The sequence below is a fragment of the Anomaloglossus baeobatrachus genome, chromosome 3 (assembly GCF_048569485.1).
Source record: "Anomaloglossus baeobatrachus isolate aAnoBae1 chromosome 3, aAnoBae1.hap1, whole genome shotgun sequence".
Taxonomy (NCBI): domain Eukaryota; kingdom Metazoa; phylum Chordata; class Amphibia; order Anura; family Aromobatidae; genus Anomaloglossus; species Anomaloglossus baeobatrachus.
Window position 1 is genome coordinate 391618703 of NC_134355.1, and position 15693 is coordinate 391634395.

Below are 15693 nucleotides of genomic sequence, written 5' to 3' on the forward strand. Positions count from 1 at the left end.
CTGTCCAAATATTTCTGGACCTAACTGTATGTGCTATATGTTGAACCACTGAGAACAGCACTTGTGTGTGAAAGGCAGTTGCTCAATCCACTGTCCTTCAGAGTACTGTAGGCACTGACTTCAGAGGTGGCTGCACATGCCCAGCTTTCTCTATTGACTTAGATGGTTGATATGAGAAAACCCTGTAATGCCAACTGAACTCTGATTTGTCTAAAACATTTAATATGTTTGTCCAACAACTATTTTAAGTATCAGTGATTTATGCACTTACAATATATACAGTGTGTCCAAAACCTTTATGCTGAAATTTGGTGGTCCAGAATTGCTGTATGGGTGTACGATATATAGATTACTTGAGGTTTTATAGCCCCAAACCTTTAACAGTTTAAGGTATTACCTGTGAAATATTCCAAGTGGCAGGCTGATTCGGCTGCATGCCAAACTTATTTGGAGGTGTACCCATATTTGTGACCATTCCTGACTGTGGTCCCATCATATTAGGAGGTAGTCCCATAACTCCAGCTGCAGTATTTCCTACAAATCCATTAGGAATTCCCATGCCAACCATCATTCCAGAATTTTGTCCCATGGTAGGCATGGGTTGACCCATCATGTTACCCATCATCCCAGTAGTTGCAGGAACAGATACACCCATTGGAGCAAAAGCTTGGAAGTTTGTTGTTGGTTGTGTGGCGTATGGCATTGATGGTGGACCCATGAACATACCTAGATTTAAGAAAAAAAAATAGGTTATAAGTCAAGGGTTGTACAAAAATGCAAAATAATGAACAGTTAACCTATTGTCACTGTACACAATGTATTTTTCATAAAGAACAAGTCGTTTTCTTTAACCACTTCACCCCAAGGCGATCTTCCACTTTTTTTTTCCCCCTTCTTTCCAAGAGCCATAACTATTTTGTTTTTCAGTTAATATAGCAATATGAGGCCTTTTGTTTTTCAGTTAATATAGCAATATGTGGGACAAGTTGTACTTTTGCATGCAGTCATTCATTCTGCCTCATTGTACTGAAAAACGGGAAAAGAATTCCAAGTGCGGTGAAATAGCAAAAATAGTTTAATTGCACATTTGGGTTTTTTTTTTACCATGGTCACCATTTGGTAAAACTGACTTGGCCGTATGATTCCCCAGGTCAGCACGAGTTCATAGATACCAAACATGTAAAGTTTTACTTTTATCTAAAATGGTGAAAAAAAAAAAAATAATCAAAAAAGGTTTGTAAATAAATAAAATAAAATTGCACTTCTGGTTCTCATTTTTTGGGATCTGGGGCTCAGTGATTGCTTATTTTTTGCGTCTTGAGCTGACATTTTTAATTACCCCATTTTTGGATAGATGTTTCATTTTTATCGTCTGTTATTGCACTTTAAATTTTACAGCGACCAAAAAAAGGTGTTTTTTCTCGCTATATTGTTTACCAATCAGATTACCGTAATTGATTTTATATTTTTATAGAATCGGGCAATTCTGAATATGGCAATACCAAATATGTGAAATATTATTGTTATTGTTTTATTTTTAACAGGGCAAAATGGGGTGATTTGAACTTTCAGGTTTCTGGCTTTTTTTTTCAGATTTTTTAAAACTTATTTACATTGTTTAATGGTTTTATTAGTTCCGTTAGGGGACTTTATGCCTGAACAATCTGATCGCTTCTCCTGATCAGAGTGTTGCTTCAGCATCGTTCTGATCAGGAGAAAAGCTGTGTTCCTGTGAGTGCCAGCGTTTTGCTAGCCTTCACAGGAAGTGAGTCATAACAGCGACAGGGGTAATCATCTGATGCTGTCATTGCAACACACTGGAGCCCCGCTGATGGCGGCGGGGAACAGTACGATCCTCACCGGAGGGCGTTGAGTCATGTTGTCAGAGTTTAACATGTTTGTTTGACATGTTAGCTGCACGTCTGTTCAGACATTAGCGGGAATAATGTGGGCTCGCCACTTGAGCCAGCATTAAAGGGACAGCCACGGCCAAAGACTTATATACGGTCTATATCTATCTATATATATTATATACACACACATCCTTGATCTTGAGGGGGTTAAAGCACCATTCAAATGTTTATTTTTATTTTTTTATTACTGCTGGAGTGGTGTTTCTAATCTAAGTTTCCTGATTCCGGTCTAATACTCAACTGCCACCGTCTTTTCCTTATGAGCACCGCTCAAGTTGGTCTTCTACAGTTTGTGACCTGTCGAATTGCTCCAGTGTTTGATGGAGTGAGCTGGGGGGTCACTTTAATGTAAGTCTATGATTGGCTCATTCTGGCCTTGTTCTGGCTCTCATAGACTTGTATTGAGAGCTTAACCCCTTCACCACCAGGTGGTTTTCTGTTTTTTTTTTTTCTTTTTCCTCTCCTTTTGAGAGCCATAACTCTTAATTTGTCTGTCAACATAGCCTTATGAGGCCTTGCTTTTTGTGGGACGAGCAGTATTTTAAATGAAAATTAATTTTACCATATAGTGTAGTAAAAAACGGGGAAAAATTGCAAAAAAAAGTGCAATTCCACAATTGCTTTTATTTATTTACTTACCATGTTCACTATATGGTAAAACTGACGTGGTAATACGATTCCTGATTCCCAGGTGAGTACGAGTTTCTAGACACCAAACATGTAGCTTTGTTTAACTTAATTGGTGAAAAAAAAAATAAGTTTGACCCATAAAAAATAAATTGCGCATTTGTCGTCATTTTCCGAGAGTCCTAACATTCTCATTTTTTGGGATCTGGAGCTGTGTGATGGCTTATTTTTTGCTCCCTGAGCTGACTGTTTACAAATACCATTTTTGGGTAGATGCGATGGGTAGATTGCCTCTTATTGCAATGTTGCGACAGCCCAGAAACTATAATTCTGGAGTTCTTTAATTTTTTTTTACACTACGCTGCTTACTGATCACATTCATTTATTTAATATATTGACAGATTGGACATTTCTGATCACGGTGATACTAAATGTGTATTTTTACATTGTTTTATTTTCAATGGGGCATAAGAGGAGGTGATTTGAACTTATGTTTTTTTTTTCTTTATTTTTTTACTTTTTATTGTTTTTGCTAGTGATGAGAGAGCGCTACCAAGCTTGGATGCTTGGTACTAGTAACAAGCAGATGGATGCTTGGATGGGCGCGACTCAAGTATCAGAGTATAATGGAAGTTAATGACTTGAGCATTTTTTTCTGTCACAGATTAAAGAAGCTTTTTGTTTTGTGTTTACCCAATTTAAGACCGTGTCTCCTTTATTCTAATTACGACTTTTTTCTTGGATTATCTGACGTCCGTCATGCTTTGAGTGCTGCGAACCTCCCTCCTTCTATAGATTACACTGAGAGCTTGTGATGTAACTTCTGTCTTCCGGACAGTCAGAAGTTGGTGTCATAAGATTGCGCTGTGGGATCGGAGAGGCATTGGAATAAGGTTAAGAAGCGGAAGGGTGGTAATATTAGGAGGGTCAGGAAACTTAGATTAAAAGCACCACTCCAAGTGAGAGAAAAAAAAAAAGAAAAACGCTGGAGTGGTGCTTTAAAGGCAACTTGAATCATGCTGCTCAATACACGGGCAGCATGTTTGCACAATTGCAGCCATTTATATTTTTTTCTACAAACTGCCCTGGGGTGTCAGTCAGAAAAGAAATAGTTTTAAGAGCCGGCCGGGAACCGTAGGCAGAGATAAAATGGGTCTGGTGCCACCTCAGTTAAGTGACTGGCCCCTCAATAAGTACACAAGTGGAAGAGACCTGGCAATACCCAGCAAAGGAGCTGGGAGAAGCTGATAGGGGTAAAACCAAATTAGTCAATTCTCTGCAAAGTGTTCCTGAGCCGGATATACAAACTATATTTTTTCCAAAATGCCGGAAAGTTACAGAAAAGATGAACCTGGCCACAATTGCGTAGCCAGGTTCCGATTCATGCTGGTTGTGGTTTGGAAGCATAACTAGAGTGAGTTTTCCTTTAAGCTGTATGTCTGACCAACAGCTGATGGGGTATCACCCTCCCATACATCAGTGGCTATTGCTAGGGAACAACTCGGCGACTCTGGTCACTGCCCTTTTCTTTAAGCATTACACAGCAGTCACTAAAAACTTCGGTCCAACTGATCTGTAAAATTTTCTACATTCATCCCAGTACCCACACATGGCCTGAGCTAACATTCTTATAATATTTTTATCAAAGAAAGTGCATTACAATCTTTAACTTCTATATTTACCCACAAGTAGTAGTAAATCAGAAAAGCATCAATCAGATACAGCCTATAAACTTGCCCAATACTTACCCGTTGTGTTAGGCTGCTGTATATTTGTTGTACCATAAAGTGACAAAATGGAGTCTTTAGATAAAGGCTTTTTAGTAGAGTCATCAGACTTTGTAGATGGTTCAGTAAATAAATCTAAGTCTCCAGAAGACTGAGGTATGCAGGGAGCTGCTGGGGCTATAGATGTAACCTTGAAAAAATAAAGAAGACATGTAAGCAGTCAAACTCTGAAACCAAGGTGTAAGATAACTAGTTAACTGGATAGACACTTAGGGCGGCTTTGCACGTTGCAACATCGCACGTGCGACGTCGGTGGGGTCAAATCGAAAGTGACGCACATCCGGCGTCACTTTCGACATCGTAGTGTGTAAATCCTAGATGATACGATTAACGAGCGCAAAAGCATAGTTATCGTATCATCTGTGTAGGCTCCGACTTTTTCAAAATTACGCTGCCGCGACAGGTACGATGTTGTTCCTCATTCTTGCGGCAGCACACATCGCTGTGTGTGAAGCCGCAGGAGCGAGGAACATCACCTTACCTGCCGCCGGCGGCTATACGGAAGGAAGGAGGTGGGCAGGATGTTTACATCCTGCTCATCTCCGCCCCTCCGCTTTGATTGGCCGCGTGCCGTGTGACGTCGTTCTGACGTTATACGACCCGCCCCGTTAGGAAGGAGGCGGGTCGCCGGCCAGAGCGACGTCGCAGGAGAGGTGAGGCCATGTGAAGCTGGCGTAGCGATAATGTTCGCTACGCCAGGAGTCACAAGATATCGCTGCTGCGACGGGGGCAGGGACTATCACGTGCGACATCGCAGCATCGGCTTGCGATGTCGCAACGTGCAAAGCCCGCCTTACACTTTACAATAAAAACTACCAAAATTTGGTTTTGAATTGAATGTTTTAGAAGCATTTACTAGTGACCAAACTAAGGGATTCTTTGAACTTTGAGAGATACACAAGAACTTCTCCAATGAGAATGGGGAACAGATTGAAACATCACACTAAGCTATTAAAAAATATGTGTAGGCTACCTTGTAAGACCTGTACTTCACAAACTCCGATGACCCTAAACATGTTCTACAATGGTTTTTGGACATCATAAATGGCTGGTCTGCCATCTCTTATTCGCCTGTCATCAGAAGAAAAAAACTGGCACCAAAAGCTTACAACAAAATAAAATAATCTGTAAAATAAGCTTCTGGATAATATTCCGAAGACATGACATATCTTGGCCACCACATAGAAAAAGCAGCATTACATATAAAACAAAGAATTTATTTACACTACTTACAAAAATTACAGCTTGATGACGACGTCTCATGTTGTTCATAAGTCAAGTTTTTGTCTACTGAGGGCAGCCCTCAGATCATTGAGGTTCTGGGGTTCAGATTTAGGAGTCTCTGCATAGCGACTCAGCTGATCCCATAGGTTTTCTATGGGATTCAGGGCTGAAGAAAGTGTAGGCCACTCCACTGAGGTACTCCCGTCTCCAGCAGCTGTTCCCCAATGATGCAACCTCAATGAGCTGGAGCACTGTCATCCATGAAGATGAAATGTTGTTTATGCAGAGGCACAATGACTGGACCAATGTTATTCAAATAGTAGGGGCTTGTCTACTATTCACAAAGTGATGGGCAGTTCTGTATTGGCTTGACACACCTGCGCATACTAACACCACCAGCACCAAAGGATCATCTGGTGATAACAGTAGCTGATGCACAGCATTCTTCTTGACGTTTCCAACATCATTCTGCTTAGCGTGAATCGACTTTCATCAGTGAAGAGCACTGAGGCCCACCGGGCCCTCGTCCAGCATATACGCACCTTGGCCTTTTCAAGACGAGGATGCCTGTGCCTGGTGGTGTGGTCAGGTACCTTTGTATGTAGTCTAGCAGGCAGAACATGGTTTAGAATAGTCTGAAGTGACAATTGTGTGCCTCTTATCTCCCTTAAATGTGCTGGTTACAAAGGGCATTGTTCACAATGAACCAGTCATGCGTGTGGGATGTGGCCAATGATGTCAACTTCTATGCCTTTATGTGACTCTTTCAGCATCTCTGTGGCAACCTGCTGATGAAACTCTGTGACAGTCTAAACTCAGTAGTCCCTTCCATCTGAGAAGATCCTGCCAGAAGCCTCACAATGGCGAGGTACTCTTGACCAAATGTTAGATGCCGACTTGGTCTCATGATGTCAAAATGTGAACAGCATGATGAGGACGACAGTTTAAATACGAACCCTAATTAAAGCCCTGAAATTTATTGGGCAATTCATGGATCAAACACCTGTTGTGAATTTGGCCATTAAGCTCCTTGTTGGAGAACAGCAAGTTGTGCAAAAAGTACTGAAACATTGCACAGTTGGACATGTGCATCCAAACATTTAGAGGTCACAAATAAGTTCACCTGAAAAGGTTAGAGGGCATTTTAGGATCATCCTGAAATTTCACCCTAAAGCCAAATATCCCTAATTATTTTTTTTAGAGTAGTGTAGGTTTTGGCTACTTAACACAACCACTAAAAAGAGCAAGTACGAGCTTATCATGATAATATGTATGCGGCAACCTATTCAGTGGTTACCTGCAGAATTGCACAGCCATTCTTAGATAATTAACGATTCATTTTTAAAAGTAGATTGTAAAATACACAGGTCTGTCCACATGGTTTGCATCATAGAACTATATAGTAAAAATCACTGATAAATTATGATAATCAGATGACTGGCACTGAGCATGTTCAAAATGGCAGTCATTATTTAGAGTTGGTGTTAACGGATTTGCAGGACCCGGTCCTTCGGGCACATTAGTAGTCTGTAGTCACTGAATGGGAGCCCAGAGAGCTGCGTCTTACCTACAAGCAATCATGACTCTTCTTTTGATTGCATCATGCCACAAAATGGATGTTGTGACAAAAGAAATGAAGAGGATGCCGAAAGGTAAGAGACAATTTTCAGGTTTCCATTGGATGAACTAGGTCCAGCAAATTCATTGTCACCACCTCTAGTATTAGTCCAAGAAAGTGAATCATCAGCATGATCATTTGAGCCATACTTTCAATGCCAGGTGTGGTTTTAAAAATTCTAAATTATTTTATTTGATGGAGCCGTATGATTATTTGTTTGTGTGCAGAGCTGTAGTTATTATTCGTATCAATTTGGGGAAACATGACATTTTTTGTTGCATTTTCTTGGAGATACTGTGATCAAAAAATGTAAAATTTGGTTTTGTTGTTTTTTTTATTTACAGTATTTATGATATGCTTAACATATGTTATATTTAAATACATTTCACTTATAGACCGCGGCAATACCAAATATGGTTATTACTTTAATTTTAGATGGGGACAAGGTATGGTACTAAAACTTACAATTTTTTATTTTAAATTTTTTTTTAAACTACTCTGAGTTTCTAACTCTCTCCCCCATGTAAGAGACTTGAAACTGTGATCAATTTGAATTCTTGAAAGAAAAAGAAAATCTTGAAAGAGGAGTTATGCGAAGGGTGCCCAAACGTATGACCAAACTATTTAGAACTATTTAAATGCTCCTGTCCAAGTTTGACAGCAGCATCTAAATGTTAAAACAGCAGAGATCTAAGCTAGCTCTGGTCACTGCTGTTAAAGGGAGGTGCCAGCTATATAACACAGAAAGCAACGACCCTGTGTTGATCAAGTTCAGCTCCTCATCCAGCTCCATACACCCTAACTTGACATGGGATATGCATGTAAATCTTACTTTAGTAGAGGATTAATAATGGTTTGTGTATGTAAAACTCCAATAAAAGGATATGTACGTTTAGTTGCAGGCATTTAGAATAGTATGTTTTACAGCTATAAACATACAAAAATCCTGAGATCCCATACAGCAAAGATCCACTATATTGCCATAGTTGTTTAGATTTATAAAATTTCCTCTGGCTTCTGCGAAACAGCATAGCTGAACAATTAATACTTTGCCTTATTTCCTAGACTGCATGAAATAATCAAGAGAAACCAATGATTGGTTGTAGGGCGAAAACAAGGGAAAAGACAATGTTGTAAGTGATGAACTTGGCCAGGAGATAGAAGTTGGGAGAGAATACTGCTGACAAGGCCTTGACTTGCTGAAGTTAGCAGAAGTCTAGAATACAAACAGCTGTGCTAACTAAAAAAAAAAAGACAAGCCTACACAGTCACTATACAATATAATTCAGCAGCACCAGAGGTCCTATGGCCTTTATGTACAATCAAGTTGGGACGTGACCTCTACCAGTCGATAAGTGGCATCAATAATCATATAATATAATCACAAAAGTGAAAAACGCTCAATTTTGTTTTTAAAATGTAATTTTTTCATGGGACAACACTGAAGACATGAGACTTTGAAACAATGTAAAGTAGTCAGTGTACAAGCTTGTATAACAGTATAAATTTGTTGTGCCCTCTACATAACACAAAGCCATTAATGTCTAAAGTGAGTACACCCTTAAGTGAAAATGGCCACATTGTACTTAGAGTGTCAATATTTTGTGTGCTACCTTAATTTTTAAACACTGCCTTAACTCATTTGGCTATGGATTTCACTAGAGCTTCACAGGCGTTAAAGGAATCCTCTTCCACTCCTCCATGATGGCATTACGGAGCTGGTGGATGTTAGAGACCTTGTGCTCCTTCACCTTCAATTTGAGGGTGCCCCACAGATGCAATAGGGTTTAGGTCTGGAGACATGCTTGCCAGTTTAGCACCTTTAGCCTCAGTTTATTTACCACAGCAGTCATCGTCTTGGAGGTATTATGGGGGTCATTATGTTGGAATACAAAAGGGAGGGGGATCATACTTCTGCTTCAGTATGTCATAGTACATGTTGGTATTCATGGTTGTCTCAATGACCAGTAGCTCTATACAGCCGGCAGCACTCATGCAACACAAAACATGACACTCCCACCACAATGCGTGACGGTTGGAAAGACACAATTAGCTTTGTCCTCTTTACCTTGTTGCCGCCACACACGGCTGACACCATCTGAAACAAATAACTAGCTTCGACTCCTCAAACCACAGGACCTAGTTCCAATAATCAATGTCCTTAGTCTGACGTCTTCAGCAAACTGTTTGCGGGTTTCTTGTGCATAGTCTTTAGAAGAGGCTTCCTTCTGGGACCACAGCCAATTTATGCAGTGTGCGGTATATAATCTGAGCACTGACAGGCTGACCCCTCCCACCTCTTTAACCTCCACAGCAATGCTGGCAGCAGTCATGCATCTATTTTGAAAAGACAACCTCTGGATATGACGTTAAGTACGTGCACTTAACTTCTTTGGTCAACCATGGTGAGACCTGTTCTGAGTGGATACGGTCTTGTTAACCACTGTATGGTCTTGGCCACCGTGCTACAGCTCAGTTTCAGGGTGTTGGCAATCTTATAACCTAGGCCAACTTTATGTAGAGCAACAATTCTTTTTTTTAGATTCTCAGAGAATTCTTTGCCATGGGGTGCCATCGAGAACTTCCAGTGACCAGTATAAGAGTGTGTGAGAGCGATAAAATCAAATTTAACACATCTGCTCCACATTCACACCTGAGGTCTTGTAACTCTAATGAGTCACATGACACGACACCAGGGAGGTGTGTACTTGGGGTGTACTCACTTTCTTTGGCAGTGGCTTAGACATTAATGGATGTGTGTTGAGTTCGAGGACACACTAAGTTTACACTGTTATACTACCTGTACACTGACTAGTTTACACTGTGTCAGTGTCATATCCTTAATGTTGTCCCATGGACAGATAAAATATTTTCAAACATGTGAGGGGTGTACTCACTTTTTTTATATAATGTACACACATATAGATCGTCTACCTTCGCTTTTATTTTTTTTATTGATTACATGTCTGTCCAAATATTACCACATAGTAGAGAAATAAACTATTTTAAACTATAAGGACACTGCCATTTTCTGTGGTGACAATTATTTTCAAACAGGACAAAAATATTAAAAGTTGTCACTCTTCAATTAGTTTCACAGGAAATAAAAAGGAACACTAACTTATTATTGAGACCACATACTGCTAATATGACATTATTTCTCCACAAATTGGTAACGGCAACAGAACAGAATTAAAGTTACAATCTGAATAAATAAACCAAAAATAGAATTCATTTATTAACATGTGGTCCTTTCAGGTATTGTGTAGAGCGGCTGTAAACAGTCGCTCCGATAATTACTATGCATATAAACCCAACAATCGGGATGTAACAATTACAGAGCTCATTTTCCTTCGGGCAGGCATTAGAACATGTAACTATTTCAGCTTGCCTGTTCTTTCCAGTGAAACAAATCTCCGGTCTCATGAGTCCCCAAATTTGTGCTTTTCCCAGATTCATCCAATTTACAAATATGCACTGTGCACCCATCTCCTTTGACTTCCCACGCCTCTGTATAAAATTGATATTGCCTAACTAGCCAGCGCTCCAGCTACACTTCCCCCAGTTCCCTGCGGACCTGCCTGCCGAGCATAACCTTCAGAAGCCAAATCACAATGAATCACTAATTGCACGTCTTGCATACACCAAGTGTGTTCTTTTTTTTCCCCTGGAAATAAAAAAAAAAAAAATACATCGAAGTCCATTTTATTGCTAATAATCAGAAATGTCAATGGTCATATAGGAAAAATTATTCTTATAGCACCCTTTAAATGTCTCAAGAAAACCCAAGCCAAACAGACTTCAAAGTCTTCCTCTTGGACACCTGTCAAAATCTCTCCCGTCAGGGTCACCCTTGATCTAAATTCTGCCTCACTTGATGAATACATACATGATTTGGCAGTGGTACAAAGGTAAGCTACTGCTGCTATTAAACAAATGCAAATGTCCAATGTGAAAATACCCCTGTACAGCCAGAAATCATTCTAAAAACCATATTCCAAAATATAAGTACTCATGGATCATTGGCTTTCTATTTCCTATATATATCTACTTCTCATCAGTGGAAAATGGTAAAAATGTAGACATATATATTTCCGAACGCCTTCTGCACCCCATCATTATATATAACACTTGGTCGGCTGGAGGCATCACAGCTGTGGAATGGGAAACAATTTGAATATTTCATGTTTCGGGATTATACGGCTGATCCTATTTTTCTAGTTGCAGAAAAATGTGTCTCTGTGTAATTGCATCACTATCACAGGCACCCATAACATGTAACCTTGATCCAGAAAAAAAAATAAAAAGTTGAACTCCACAAAATCTATACAGTGGAGAAAATAAGTATGGTATTTGATACACTGATGATTTAGCAAGTTTTCCCATCTATAAAGAATGGAGAGGTCTAATTTGTATCGTAGATACACCAAGTGTGACAGACAAAACAAAAAATTCCAGAAAAATCACACTGTATGATTTGTACATAATAAACTTGCATTTTATTGCATGAAATAAGTATTTGATACAATAAAAAAAAGAACTTAATATTTGGTACCTTTATTTGCAGTACAAAGGTTCGATGTTTCCTGTAGTTCTTGACCACGTTTGCACACACTGCAGCAGGGATTTTGCCCACTCCTCCATACGCATCTTCTCCAGATCTTTCAGGTTTCGGGGCTGTCACTAGGCAATATTGAGTTCCAGCTCCCTTCAAATATTTTCTATTGGGTTCAGGTCTGGAGATTGGCTAGGCCAAGGCTGTGTGGTTTCGGGTCATTGTCCTGCTGGAAGACCCAGCCACGACTCATCTTCAATGCTCTTACTGAGGGAAAGAAGTTGTTGGCCAATATCTTGCGATACATAACCCCATCTATCCTTCCCTCAATACGGTACAGACTTCCTGTCCACTTTGAAGAAAAGTATGTTGTTTCCACCCCTATGCTACATGGTTGGGACAGTGTTCTTGGGGTTGTGCTCATCTTTCTTTACCCAACACAGCGCGTGGAGATGATACCAAAAAGATCTATTTTTGTCTCATCTGACCACATAACCTTCTTCCAATCCTCCTCTAGATCAATCATCTAGATGGTCAATGGCGAATGGTCCTGGATATGTGCTGGAGTGAGCCAGAGTACCTTACGTGCCCCTGCAGGATTTTAATCCATCACGGCGTAGTGTGTTACTAACGGTAATGTTTGAGACTGTGATCTGAGGTCTATTCAGGTCATTGGCCTGGTCCTCCTGTGTAGTTCTGGGCTGATTCCGGACCTTTCTCAGAATTACTCTTACCCCATGAGGCGAGATCTTGCAGGGAGCTCCAGACTGAGTAAGACTTCCAGTCATCTTGTGTTTCTTCTATTTTCTAATACTTGCGCCAATAGTTGTTGCCTTCTCACCAAGCTGCTTGTCTATTGTCCTGTAGCCCATCCCAGCCTTGTGCAGCTCTACAGTTGTCACTCGTGTCCTTATATAGCTCTTTGGTCTTGGTCATGGTTGAAGTGTGATAGCTTGAATGTGTAAAGAGATGTCTCTTAGGCCCGTTTCACACGTCAGTGAAAAACACTGGAGTGTAAAACACGCACATGTCCCTCCGTGTGCCGTGAATTACGGCACACGTGGGTTGTCTAAGTGCAATCCGGGCTCCGTTCTCCGTGGCCCGTGATTGCACTTAGAGATTAAGGCAAGCTTTGCACGTTGCGACATCGCAAGCCGATGCTGCGATGTCGCACGCGATAGTCCCCGCCCCGTCGCAGGTACGATATCTTCTGATAGCTGGCGTAGCAAAAATTATCGCTACGCCAGCTTCACATGCACTCACCTGCCCTGCGACCGTCGCTCTGGCCGGCGACGTCTTTCATAGCGACGTCACACGGCAGGCGGCCAATAGCGGCGGAGGGGCGGAGATGAGCAGGATGTAAACATCCCGCCCACCTCCTTCCTTCCGCATATCCTACGGAAGCCGCGGTGACGCCGGAAGATGTTCCTCGCTCCTGCGACTTCACACACAGTGATGTGTGCTGCCGCAGGAGCGAGGAACAACATCGAACCGTCGCGTCAGCGTAATTATGGATTACGCCGACGCTACACCGATGATACGATTACGACGCTTTTACGCTCGTTAATCGTATCATCTAGGCTTTACACACTACGATGTCGCATGCGATGCCGGATGTGCGTCACTTTCAATTTGACCCCACCGACATCGCACCTGCGATGTCTTAGTGTGCAAAGCCCGCCTAACTCACTTGTGCGCGCTCCCGCTCTCCATGGTGCTGATCGCTCCCGCGGTGCAGCATCCGGATGGCGCCGACCCCCGCAGCAGCTGCATCCGGGTCGGCTGTGTCGTGCATCATGAATATGCGCGACAGTAATGAGCCGGCTCAGAAACAGCAGGCTCCACGGGCTGCAGAGGTCATCGCCGGAGCAGGGTGAGTAAAAATGATTTTTATTTTAAAAGCACGTTTTATTCTGGCACGTGTTTCACGAACCACACCACTGTGTGGTCCGTGGGACATCAGTGATGCCAGAAAAAAATGGACATGTCTCCGTGCGGCAATCACGGACACGCGGGTAAGCCGCATGAAGACACGTGCAGTGAAAAATCACTGATGTGTGAGCAGACCCATTCATTATAATGGGTCTGCGTATGTCAGTGATTCTGGTACGTTTATAAAAAAGCACAAACGTACCAGAATCACTGACGTGTGAAAGGGGCCGTATACGGGTAACGAGTTCAAACTGGTGCAATTAATAAAGGTAATGAGTACAGAGTAGGAGGGATTCTCAATGAAAAAATAATAGGTTAAGGGAGGCAGACTTCTTACTGGTTGGTAGGTGATCAAATACTTATTTTATGCAATAAAATGCATATTAATTATTTAAAAATCATATAATGTGATTCTCTGGAATCTTTCATTCTTCGCAGGTGGGAAAACTTGCAAAATTGGCAGTGTATGAAATACTTATTTTCCCCACTGTACATATAATAAAAAAAGCCCCAGTACATCCAGTGTGATCTTCCAGATAGCAGTTTACAGATGAGACTATGTACTACTGCTACTATGATAGTTTGCAATTTAATTGGCGACTAGAAGAAGCAGAGTGCTACAATGAAACAAATGTAATTACAAGGTAAGTGCTACAGGGCAGGATAAAAGCTGCGCTCGCTTTAAGTGGAGGGGGAAAGAAATTGGAGAATATTAAGAACAGCAAGTGAAAGATTTCACTACACAGAGCCAGAACTGTCAAGCAGCATCATCAGCGGAAAACAAATGGACATTATTTAACAGTGCGGAGTATGAAAGGAAGGTGTAAGGGAAGACGATGTATGCTCCAAGGCGCAGAAAATATCTAACATATGCAATAAAAACATTTTTCTTAATTTTTCGTGCATGGGATTTAAACGTAAATGCTGATATAAGTAGAGGCAGATGTGCCGAAATCTAAGATTACATTGTTGTATCGGCAGAATACAGCCAGCCATTAAAATCCTGCAAACCAAGGAATTCTCTATTCACACCTTTCATTATGAACAACATAATGTAATGATGCCATGCAGGGGGATTTAACAATCAGTTTCCATTTATAGGCAGGATGAAGAAATGCACACGAGACAGTAAACCGCCCAAACGTTGCCATTTATACAGATGTGTAGTATAATACACAATGAATTTATGGCGTCGTACAGATTCCTATACATTCCAATAAAAGGACAGTTCACAACACACTGTGCACTTATAAGAGCTGGTCCAGACACTGAGGAAAAATATGGGAGTGGTGATATGCTAACCCTAGATGGTGGCCAGATTCTAACGCATGGGGTATTCTAGAATTTATTGTGTAGTTAATGTATGATTTTTGTATATATATATACACCATCCCCCATGCTACGCACCCCTCAGAGGAGTATAATAGGAGGACTATAATAGGAGGACTATAATAGGAGCAGTAGTCCTGGGGGGAGAAAAGTATAATAGGAAGAGTAGTTCTGGAGGTGAGGAGTATAATAGGAGGAGTAGTCCTGGAGGTGAGGGGAGAGGAGTATAATAGGAGGAGTAGTCCTGGGGAGAGAGGAGTATAATAGGAGGAGTAGTCCTGGGGGGAGAGGAGTATAATAATAGGAGTAGTCCTGGGGGGAGAAAAGTATAATAGGAGGAGTAGTTCTGGAGGTGAGGAGTATAATAGGAGGAGTAGTCCTGGAGGTGAAGGGAGAGGAGTATAATAGGAGGAGTAGTCCTGGGGAGAGAGGAGTATAATAAAAGTAGTAGCCCTGGGGGGGGAGAGGAGTATAATAGGAGGAGTAGTCCTGGGGGGAGAGGAGTACAATAGGAGTAGTCCCCTGCAGCGTCCACGTGGCCCCCTCTCCCCTGCAGCGCCCACGTGGCCCCCTCTCCCCTGCAGCGCTCACGTGGCCCCATCTCCCCTGCAGCGCCCACGTGGCCCCATCTCCCCTGCAGCGCCCACGTGGCCTCCTCTCCCCTGCAGCGCCCATGTGGCCTCCTCCTGCCCCTGCAGGGTCCACGTG

At 41.6% G+C, this 15693-nt stretch overlaps 1 protein-coding gene across 2 annotated transcripts in view; it reads right to left on the reverse strand.

Moving 5' to 3' along the window:
- Window positions 1-15693, reverse strand: part of SMAP1 (small ArfGAP 1) — a 315731-nt gene that overhangs the window by 17925 nt on the left and 282113 nt on the right. For both annotated transcript variants that reach the window (XM_075340237.1, XM_075340236.1), the window contains 2 exons: window positions 4289-4457; window positions 398-726 (listed from right to left, as the gene is read on the reverse strand). In XM_075340237.1, coding sequence (XP_075196352.1) covers window positions 398-726; window positions 4289-4457 — 498 coding nt within the window. The remainder of the gene's footprint in view (window positions 1-397; window positions 727-4288; window positions 4458-15693) is intronic.